Source organism: Ixodes scapularis, unplaced genomic scaffold (genome assembly GCF_016920785.2).
Source record: "Ixodes scapularis isolate PalLabHiFi unplaced genomic scaffold, ASM1692078v2 PGA_scaffold1__304_contigs__length_218370807, whole genome shotgun sequence".
NCBI classification, from domain to species: Eukaryota; Metazoa; Arthropoda; class Arachnida; order Ixodida; family Ixodidae; genus Ixodes; species Ixodes scapularis.
This window is the reverse complement of record NW_024609846.1, coordinates 66,595,285-66,606,802: the sequence shown is the minus strand read 5'-3', so window position 1 is coordinate 66,606,802 and position 11,518 is coordinate 66,595,285. Positions and strand designations below refer to the sequence as shown.

Genomic DNA, 11,518 nt, shown 5'->3' with positions numbered 1-11,518 from the left:
CAACGGGAAGCGGCGGGCTAGGCCGACGCAGCCCCCCCTCCCCGTGAGCGTCTGGGTTCGAGATTATTGCTCGCTTTTGCTCCTTGCGGTCGAGGCTAAAAAGAGCACTTCTGGACAAAGGTCTATACAAATGGTTGAACCTCAGCACGCGCTTACTGCATTGCCAACCCCTAGACGTGGGTATGATTAACGTTGACTGCACAGGATAGGCACCAGGCAACGTGGCCGCTTGTTCTGGCTCCGAATTGAGGAGATGAACGATGCTCATATTACTATATTTTTTTGGCGCCTATCATTGACAAGAAAGAAAAACAAAGGCAAGTTTATTGTGTTATTAGACAGTTTTAGTATACCGTTGCTGGACCTTACGTACGCAATACGCAATAGTATAGCGTACGCTAAAAATGACCTGCTCGGACCGAATTTAGTTGTGCGCAGCGTTACTAAAACACTCAGTTGGGAAACTCGCCATCGAAACCTGGGCCGCTGGCGTCCACCGAGACCGAGCTAAATGTGACAACAACGCCACTCTTTATCGTTTGTCTGTACTGTGGTTACCTTGAGCTTTTTCAAAGCCTGTTTTTGCGTAAAAACAAACGGAAAAGACACTTTTTGTATGAAATTTTTTGGAGTTTCGTACAAAAAGGGGGGCGCGTTATGTTTTTAAAATCTTTAGTTTGCAGAGTTTTGCGGAACAATTAATATTGTTTTTATACAACCATGCCTCAGCGAGGCTTTCAGGTAGCGCGTCCTGACCTAGGTGCATTTTAACTTCCGTAGTTCGACGCGGCGCGTCCGCCGGGGAGACGGGGGTGGAACCCTTGTAACCTCATGCGCTGTATCTGTTCTTAAAGCCAAACTAGCAGTCACGTGCAGTTCCTCGAGTGACCGCTGCGGGACAAATGGTGGCGTTGTGTTCGTCATTAGCTCGGTGCTTGGAGACAGATTGGGGCCACTTTTTCAAAGCTGTCTCTATGGGAGTTTCCCAACTGAGTGTTTTAGTAACGTTGGTTGTGCGTTACGTTTTCGAGTGGACACCGCGCAGGATCTTGGTTAAATTTGCTAGAGCCGTAGAATTCCGCGTGCTTATAGCGCAACCATGCTCCTGGAAAGAAATATTGAAAATGAAAACGGGTCCAATCATTTTATTTCAAATTAAACCAAGCCACAGCTGCCTCGTCAAGCGCGCTTTTCTACGGGGTACAGATGCTACGAGTACGAGTGCGTAGCCAAATTCGAACACGGAGCCTTCGTCACTCGTCCCGTGGAAACGGCACCATTTATCAATGCTATCGCGGAATGAAATTCATGACCCTGATGTCCAGTGCATAACGAGAACTTCGGCGATTTCTTTTAGAGTCGTTCGTCCGTCGGCGATGAACTGTGGGAATAGGCTTAGCGTTGAGCAGATCGCAGCGTCGATGCACATTCCGAGCGGCGAACATTTTCACTGTGCACTCCTTGAGCTGCGCGGCGATGTGATTCGACCGCGGTAGGTCACAGAAAGAATCGCCGAGCTGAACACCACGCAATTTCACGTAACACAAAACTTCGAAAACACCACGTCGCCCTTGCTGCGCCAGTCGGGGCGACCGCCATCTTGAAACTGGCACTCTCGTTGGGTCCGTGATCTCTCGAGAGCGTCCCGCAAGACCCGGTAGCCAGCGACGCAGAATCCCCAGCGTTGCGTGCGTACGCAATACGCTAGCCCTTTTATTGCGTTCTGTGCATGCGCACTCACGACCCGCAATTTCCTTGCGTACGCAAAGCTATAGCGTACGGTCCACTAAAACTGTCTATTAACGTTAGCGGATGGAAATATTTAGTGAAAGTAGAATAATTGTTTCATGGCTCCTTTAAGCCTGGGTTAACTAACCTTCGACCGCTTTCGACCGAGTTCCCTAAATCGTCTTGGGATCTCTTACGACGAGAGAACACAGTTGCGCCATCTATTGCTTAGCGGTGGAACACTCGGAATTTTCCTCTATTTATTATTTAAGTGGAAGCTGAAGCGGTTTTGTATTTGAGGACACGCACTTAAGTCGTCTGAATCTGAGCTCCAAATTCTGGAATATCAACATATATATATATATATATATATATATATTTTTTAATTTGTTGCGTGGAGCCTTTTGAAAATTATTTTCAAAGTAGCGCTGAAGGCCCTCCTTTCCGGAGCGTGACGTCACAAGAGGAGTTTTCGGGGATATCCGCCCTCGCGCAAATTTAGCGCCTGTCAAAACTATGCACGCGCATTCTTGCTATTTTTAGAAAGGGCAGAAAAAGATTTCACGACTGGTACGAGTGCGGGGGAATATACCTAGCACGCTTGTGATTGCACGTGCAGTCCTCAGCGGCACGTGCTTGGCGGCCAAAAGATCCTCTTATGACGTTACGACAGTTCGTAGGTTTTTCGTCTTTCTCACTTTTAGTTGCATCTTCCTGGAAAACGAACATGATCTTCAGATTCACGGGATAAAACTACGCTAGAATCAACCACTCTCTCAGTTTTCGAAATACATTTTCAGCTTCCTTGTATTGCGCTAGCATAAGTACTAACGTGACAGGGAAAAGCTGACGGCGTTCGTCTGCCGTCAAAACAGTGCATGTAACTGGAAGCGCGTCGCGAAGAGAGGAGCAGATTAGTGGAGGACAAAGGCGAGAGGGAGGCGACGTAATGGGGCGGAAGCCAATGGTCGCGAAGAAAACCGGTGAACAGCCAAAGCAGCGTCAGACAGCGGATGCCGCTGCTAATCGTGCAAGGCGGGAGAACGAGACTGAGGCGCAGAAGCAGCGCATAGCTCGGCTGGCCGAAACGGGGCGCAACAAGCGGCAAGCCGACGCGGGTCTGCGTGTGACAGAGACTGGGGGCGAAGCGGGCTCGGCGAACTCGCTTCGCCGGGAAAATAGAATTAAAGGAAGATGCATTGGTGGAGTTTTAGGGAAAACGTTAGCATGAGCCTTGGAATACGCCATACACGTCCCCCTTTTGGAAACGCTAACACTAAACGCGTAACAAAGCCAAAAAGAACCGGCAACAAATAGAGTAAGCAAAAGAGAAAGTCGAACAAGAAAACCAAAGCAGAAAGATGAAACGATCAGCTTTAGCGCTTCCCAGAGGGGGACGTGTGTGGCGTTTCCCAACGGTCAAGCTAAAGCCTTTCTTAAGGACTCACCCATAGAAAAATTCCTTCGTTATTCGCGCATGACTTTGTTTTTTTTAAATTTAAACCGCTTTTGACAAAGTTTAAAACAAACACTGCTCATAGATAGTACGTACATTTGATCTCGTCAATACAGCAACACCTTCGCGCTAGTGAGATACAGTTCCAGGAAAATTTCTTAGATGGCGCCAGCATGCCACTGTGGTTTTTCGTCGTAAGATGTCACAAAACCTCGTTCTTAAGCAAACGTAATTGTGCGAACGGGCCTCTAGAGAGAATGATGACGAGCTCGAACCGTTGAGCATGTCATCCTCTCTTCGTCTGGAAGACGTCACGTTTCCGGGCAACATCAGTGCGATATGCGATGTAAGAACGGGAAAGCCATGCCCTTCCAATCTAACGAGTTACGTTCTTTTGTTCTTTAACAACCATATTGGACCGGTACTACAATCAGTGTCACCTGAAGTCAGATCGCTGCCGACGCTACAAACCGACGAGGCCGATCAAGCAGCCCCAGAAGTGCATCGTCACAGTGCTCGTTGTCTTTGTGAGTATCACCGGCTTAACCAAACACAAAAAGAAAGGGAGCGCAAAATGTCGGCTCATTCACAATGCGTGATTGTTTAGTTGGAGATAGCAAACGAAAAAGGACAATGGCCGCTGTGACGACGCACATCTAGGCACTATTGGATTGGTTCAATAAGAGGGTAGCGTGAGCTGCAGTCGGTTTGGGGGTTGCAAGCATTACATAACAGGCGTGTGTCCAAGCAATTGGGCAGGACGAACGTGAAATCTATAGAATTGAAGTAAAATATCCAGGTTTTATCACATAACGCTGTTACGTAAAAATAATTAAATTGAGCTTCGTCAAGACGCCATTTTAATGTAGATTTTTGGAAGTATCGTAGGAAACAATCCTCCGAACTTCGGATGCATGTTCTAAGTAATACAAATTATCTATTTTATCAAATAACGTTATTGTGCAAATAAATATTTCTGTAAATGCACTCTGGTATAAATGATTCTAACTTTTTTTTTTTTCAGAACAGTTTACAAGTTTTTTTTAATAAACAATCATTGAGCTCATTAAGTTTTTTTATTTGTGCATACCACCACCCTTGAAACACTGCAAACTCATCAAAATTAATTGGACTTATTCCAGCGTACCCTCAACTGATTGACACAGTGTGCAATGTTGTGCCTCTTGATTCGTCAATTGTCAGTCTATTGGGAACTGCATGTGGCTTTATCGTAGATTTCGTATTTCTTTTGGTCTGAGCATTTCTTCTTGTATTCTTCTTCGCATTTAGCGATGTTCTGATTGCCGCTTGTATCGCCTCCGGAAGCTACCGCTGCACTGACCCAGAGCTCACATTCTGGAACGAAGAAATTGGAATATTATAACCTTTTTTGTTGGCTTCCTTTCCATCGCATTAATGTTTTACGCGACAGAGTAAGACCGATTATTATTTCCATGGACTTTCCAGTTATTGATAATGTCCACCGAAAATCTTTTCAATAGAGATGCCTTAAGGTTCACAACTAGCAATAGAACAAGTAACGTTTATAAGAAACAAATGGCCTCGATGATAACTATTTTTATCTGTCACATGCAAACTTTATGAGGAAATCAACATGAGAGACAGTCACGTGCTAGCTTACACATCACTAAAAAGTCATGTTTTACGTTCATTTTAGAATAGTAGAAAATTTAAAATATAAACTAACGCTTGTAATATTAGATGGGTCCCTATAAGTAAAAACGGAAGAGCAGCAAGTTACAACATGAGAGCAATAAATTCACCAGAATGTTTTCAATCGTAGCAGGCACTCAGCATCCGTAGACAAATTCGAAAGGGTTAGTTTTTTTGTTTCATCAGCGAAACTGAACAACAGGGGTTAGGCTAATTATGTACGTCAAAACTAGGTGTTTTCTTAAATGTGAAGCTGACGGTAGACATGAAAATAAGCGTATCATGCAATAGATAGTAAACATTTTGGGCTCTTATGAGAAATTTCTTTGCGGAGCATATAGAGCTCAGAACACTTAACGTTTCAAGTATTTCTTACGCACTCAATTTTAATTTATATAGGAATAATTAAGAGTTTATTTGAAAACAAGTTCGGTACCTCTAAAGCCCGGGTGACAACGCTTATACCATCACACAAAAGACAGTCTGCATACAGATTCGAACGCGAGTGACCGCGAGGTCCGTGCTTCGAATGCCGCATGGCAATGATTTCAAGGATGCAACTTGGCACGCGGCATTCGAACCTAAGATATTGCGCTGACTCGTGTTTGCAGACTGTCTTCTGTATGATGTATGAGAAATCTGACCCCGGCCTAAAAATTGGCAAAATAAATATATAATTAGATTTTATTAAGAGACTTAGAAAATGCTATTAAACTTCTTAATTTTCCTGTATACCTTAACAACAGCTTGGAAAACGTGCCTTAATTGGTTCACCGATTCTCACCAGGGTGATGCAGAGGAGAGGTGTGGGAAGATTGGTATTTGTACGTATATGTGCGATTAAAATAAATAAAGTCTAAATTCTCAACCAAGCAATGCGTAAGACATATTTCGATATTTTTTTACAGTTACTGCTTTTGAATCATTTTTTTATATTGCCCAGAATGTATCAAAACGAATCTGAAACATGGGGACAGTGGTAGAGATATCTAATCACGGAACGATGGGCAACAAAGCAATCCCAACAAAACTGCAAAATCTACGTACGTCATCACGAATAGCCAGGGTAGTATTCACATCAATTTGTTCAAAATTATTCAGGCGCTGTCTCATTGAGAAACGAGTTGGACCACTTTACCAGTCGACACAAGGAAAACGCGTTTCCGGCGACCATGTAACATCCCAAGACACTTCGACGAGCACACTTTCAGCTCTCGAATTATTCCGTTCTTTGACGGACGATGCTGTCGCCAGTTCCTTACGTGTGCTGCTCTCAGGTGTCATGTTTTGAGAAGTCATCAGCATTCGAACACCTAAGGGCAAATTCGGTTTGCTTCGAGGAGTTTGGAAACATTTCAGTGCACTTTGCCATTATGCTTAAGTCGATTGTAGCTCAAAGGAAACTTCACTAAGACATTCAAAGGCCACATCACCGATGGTATCTTGGTTACGTGTCCGTACTCCAACTGCCACAAGATATTTGGAGTGAAATCATCGTCCACTTCACATATGAGCCGGATGTATTCACCTTTGACGTGTTTCTTGGGAGACGGCACATCGCCTGCAGACCCGCTTCAGGTTGAGGACCCTTCAATTCCATCGACTAGTGCGGATTGTAATGAAGACGGTGCTTTTGCCGTGATAAAATCCCGTGATGATAACCACTACGTGTTTACAGGGAGTTTTAGAAAACCGTGTTTGCATATCCTATACGGTAAAATGGGCCCTCCGTTGCTCACTGGTCATGCGCTAATACAGAAGACTAACATATGCGCATTTCGTAGCGAAGGGCCCATCCTACTCTAACAGATGTGCAAAGACAGTTCCATAAAATTCTCTATAGTTTTTATATTCCAAAGCCTTGGTTCCCAAGCACCATATTCTGTTACACTATCCAGGCTTTCTTCTGGAGTTCGGTCGACTGATCAATACGTGGACAACGAGGTTCGAATCAAATCACTTTTACTTTAAGAACTGTGTGCGACAAGTAAAAACTTCAAATCACTTTGGAAACGTGCCCTAGCGCAGGGGCATCAGTTACTTCAAGCTTACTTGCATTTCAGCACATCTTTAGGCCCCGCTGTGAACTATAAAAGCGGTAGCCCCTTTAATATGCCGATTTTTTGTATTGAATAGGAGCAGTGTATCAGGAATTAGGGAATATCGTTGGTAGGTGCTAGTATGACAGACGAAGTGATCTACATGGAAACAGCCTACTCTCATGGAACGGTTGTGGCACTTCAGTCGCATGAGCATGTGTTCGGGAAAATTCTTCAGGGTCTAGTGGTAAATAAAGGCTGTTTTGTTTACGCTACGCAATTATTATAAGAGGTTCATGTCACCGTTTTACTATTACGCGGTTAGTAAAATGTATGATCACGTCTGCCTAAATGTCTAACACCTCTGAGCGATTACTTTCCGCTTCCGCACTACAGTGTTCATAAAAACTATAACCTAATTAGGGGAGATCGGTGGCCTAGTGGGCTAGCGCACACCAGCGCAAAGCACGTGGATCGAAAGCTCGCGCTACAGAACCCTGGGATCATCGGTTCAATCCTTGCCCTTGACTTTATCGATCTCGATGAGCATTGTACCGGCGTGCGGTCGTGTATCACGATTCACTACTGCGTGATGAACGTTAAAAACTTCAGGCTAGTGGTTGTACTACACTGGCTAACGTTTTCATCTACATCTGGGAGACAAGTCACCCGTTGAGGCAGACTAAGTTCTAGGTCGTATAGACATACACATACCACAATTTTTAATTTTTTTCGACCCTAATTGTGAAACGCATGATTTCATTTTAGGATGGATTCAGTCAAGAAAAAAAGTTCTTAGTGCGTTAGGCAGCCTGACGGTACAGGAAATCAGTAATGTGATCAAAGCTTTGCAAAACCTTGGTGTCAAGACAAGCAGTGACCTTAGCTGTGGTAGTGAAGCAGACTTGGCGGGTTGTCTGTAACGAAGTCAAGAAGGAAACTGTTTGTAAGCTTCTGTGCTGAAGGTAAGATTTTTTCCCTTGGAATATTCGGGTGTTTTCGTATATCCTTCTCGCCGTCCCACAACGCTCTTCGCAACTCGCAACGATACACGGAACTCTACAGTCATGGCCATCGGCGATCAAGCGCAGTAGCCGCCTCTTTTTGGCGGAGGGCTTAGCGGAGGCGGAAACGCGGTCTACGAGAACTCCCTATTGAGGCAAAATCTCACGTTGGTGCCATTAGTTAGGCAGGTAGCATAATTTATAGCTTTAACAACCGTCTATTGGTGTTAGAATTTTTTTAAACTATTGATAAAAATAGTAGCGCCTGATAGATAAAGTGTTCTGTAAAGGTATCATAGTTTTACAAAAACTCTCAGGGCCCTTAGGGGCATTAGAGAGGAGACTGATGGCCGCTGAAACTCATAAATACATTGGCTGAATGGTGCCCACTACCGAGAGCGGGCCCTGTTTTCCCTTAGCAAGCTTCAGAAAAACAGTCAACTTTTAAATAAGGTAAGTTAACGGTTGGTTCTGGAGCTTTGGCATCTGTAATAGACCGCTAGCGCTATATTTGGGTGAGAGTACGACGATGCATATGATATTTTTCTGGCGATGTCACAGAAGAAAATTTACATTGCCTTTTTTACAGCAAAAATAAACTAGGCATCGCTGAACGCTCATTCTCCGCCCAAAGGTAGCTCTAGAGGTCACAACCAGATGCCAAAGATTCAGCCCTATCCAATAACTTAATAAAAAGTTATAACTGATTTTCAGAAAATTTGAATGGGAAAATGGCGGCCGACGGAGTTTTCAAACACATGGGGCTCTATGGCACCAGAAACCGAAAACGGGCGAATACGGGCTCCATTTTCCCATCGAAATTTTCAGAAAATCACTTATAACTTTTGATTAAGTTATCGGATCGGGCTGAAAATGTTGCATTCGGTTGTGACCTATAGCTCTACCTTTGGGCGGAGAATGAGCGTTTGGCGATGCCTAGTTTATTTTTGCGGTAAAGCAGATAGTGTAAATTTTTTTTTGACACCCTGTACATGTGTGTGTGTGTGGGGGGGGGGGGGGGGGTCGGCACGCGGTGCATTTAGAAGTCGCTTCTACAAATAACGGAACTCGAAGGGAGAAGACTGCTCGTAATTCTGCCTTATATTTGTTATGACACAAATATGTCTTATTATATTATTATAATTAATATTATTATACATTTTTACGGGGAAACGGCCTGCTTCTTCTCGTGAAGCAACAGAACCACACTCAAGAAATTCTACACCATAACGGAGTACAAGCACTGAGTTACCGAGCTCACACCTAGACCTCGAAGGGATGGATAACTTCATTGCACCATGGAAAGAGATGCCTGGGGCCCTGCAAGCTTCCTTGCAGTTCAACAAGCAACGAGAACCCAAGCATCGCATAGAGATGGTTAGCATCATAGTGAAGGCAGACACGAAATATGCAACCGGCCCTTAAAGAAACACCTCGACGGTATGTCACGCAAGACAGTAAGGAATCATCCACACGACGTGGGAACCGGGCACAAGTCTTTGCGAAAACAAGTTGTTTCCAAGGGTTGATAACAACCTTCGGCAGGAAAAGTCATGCCACTACGAAAAGGAAGATGATGAAAATACAGTGCGGATGTGTGAAAACCTCTTCCCACCCTGACGCGGCTGAAAATGTCCTGAAAGAAAAACAAGCTGAGCTCGAGGATCTCTGTCAGATACAAATAGAGGGAAACCAGAGAGGCAATGCATTGCGCCTTATGAAGCTAACACATTGAGTGCAAAGGAAGAATATCTTACGACTTCACTGAGCGTTAACCTGCCACCAACAGGCACTCTTTCGATCACAGACACAAAGCATACTCACAGAGCTGAACTCATAACTCTTTGTACTTTGTCTTCATTTTCTACGTCTTTTTAAAACAAAACCTGTAAATTGTTTTTTCTTCGTTTTTTTTTCTCCGCCTATTAAATCAGAATCGTAAGATATATAGTCCGCGATAATCTCCCTAATAATTATTTGCAGAAAAGGTGAGAGATGTGCAGCTCCCTCAACTATCGCCAAGCCTGGCAATATGCTTCGTTCAAATATTTCCCTAGTTAGTTGCTTGTTTTTTTGGTCTATCACGGCGGAGCCACGTAGTTGTTCCATACACCCGCAATCCTGGCCGTGCAGACCCAGATGTCCCGAGTAGGCTCTGATGAGGTTATTGTGGTGTTCGCGAAGTTGATCGTTAAGGCACCGTCCAGTCTGGCCAATATAGCGTTTTCCAAAGAAGAGAGCAATGGAGTACACGTCTGTTGTAGGGTGCCGTGGCAGCTGAAGTCGACCGCCCTGCTTCAGTACCGGAAAAGAACAACCGTCAACAAGGCGACAGTAGATCCGACACAACAGTTCGGCCCATTCAAGAATAAAAAGAAAATGCTATGTACGACATTTGAAACACGAACACTAATATCAAACAAAATGCAGGAATCTTTGTGGTCTGGGGGTCTTTCTGGCAGACCGTCTTGGTTCCATGGCCACTGAACAGGGCGAACTGATGAGTGGACATCCCGGTGCCGGCGAGGTCGATGGAGATGCCGGCAACGCAGTCTTCAACAGTATCGCGGGGAGGTTATTGTGTTTGCGCCACCACAGAAGGCGGAGATGCAGCTGACGATGGGGTCATTGATGACGTTGAGAACCATAGGATCTGGCCCAGGTCATCTTGAGGAGGTGGCATTGTGCATGGTAGTAGGACGACAAGCTGCTTCCTCTTTAACACTTTCTCATCTTCTAAGCGGCAGGCGCTCTACCCTGGGTATTTTCCCACCTTGAGTGGCGCAGAATAGCTGAGGCTACCTTTTGGAGTGTGTCATAGTAGCTTGACCGGTACTTTAACTCCAGGTTTCTGCACACTGAGTCTTGCTCCCCGCCGGGCATCCGTATACTTCTTGGACTTATGCTGGTACTTAGTCACTCGTTGTCGATGCTCTCCCAGTCTCTTTGTTGGTTGATCGAGAAAACCCTTGAAAGGGCCCCCCACGATGTCCAGCCCCATCCTTAAATTGGCGTCCTTGCAGCAGGAAAGCTGGCTTCTTGACTGTCGCTGCGTGAGGAGTGCAACTGTAAACTCCTTGGTGCTCCACCACGGCTTTCTTGAGGGGATGCTGCTCCTGGACACTGACTTGCACGAAGTCCTTGAACACACGGTTGAAACGTTTAATCGGTTCATTACTTTGGGGATTACGCCGCATTGAACTGTGTTTCTGTTCTGCTAAAAATGCTTCAAACACTGCGGAAACGAACTGAGGGCCATGATCCCTGACAACTTCAATGATCACGCCCCTCAATTCCTATTACGGGCACTGTTTGCCTTCCCGGTTAAACACTGCCCGTAAAAACGAGATGATCTTTTTTGACGTGACTAGTTCCGTCAAACACACTTCGGGTCACTTGCTGACATAATCAATTAGTGTTAGAGCGTACCGGCAGTCGCTTGGAGCATTGGAAAAGGGCCAAACAATGTCCATTCAGGCTTATTCCCAAGAAGCAGACAGAAATGCAACTGGATGTAGGGGAGATACTACGAATTTTGCAGACTTGTCACCTGCTTCACAAACACCGCAGGAACTAACAACAGTTTCAGTGTGTTTGTCCATTCCAAGCCGCCAATA

At 44.9% G+C, this 11,518-nt stretch overlaps 1 protein-coding gene across 1 annotated transcript in view; it reads right to left on the bottom strand.

Moving 5' to 3' along the window:
- Positions 1-4,388: 4,388 nt before the first annotated feature.
- Positions 4,389-11,518, bottom strand: part of LOC120844617 (male-specific histamine-binding salivary protein-like) — a 28,872-nt gene continuing 21,742 nt past the window's right edge. The window contains exon 6 of the mRNA XM_040216486.1: positions 4,389-4,540. Within this exon, the coding sequence (XP_040072420.1) occupies positions 4,389-4,540 (152 nt within the window). The remainder of the gene's footprint in view (positions 4,541-11,518) is intronic.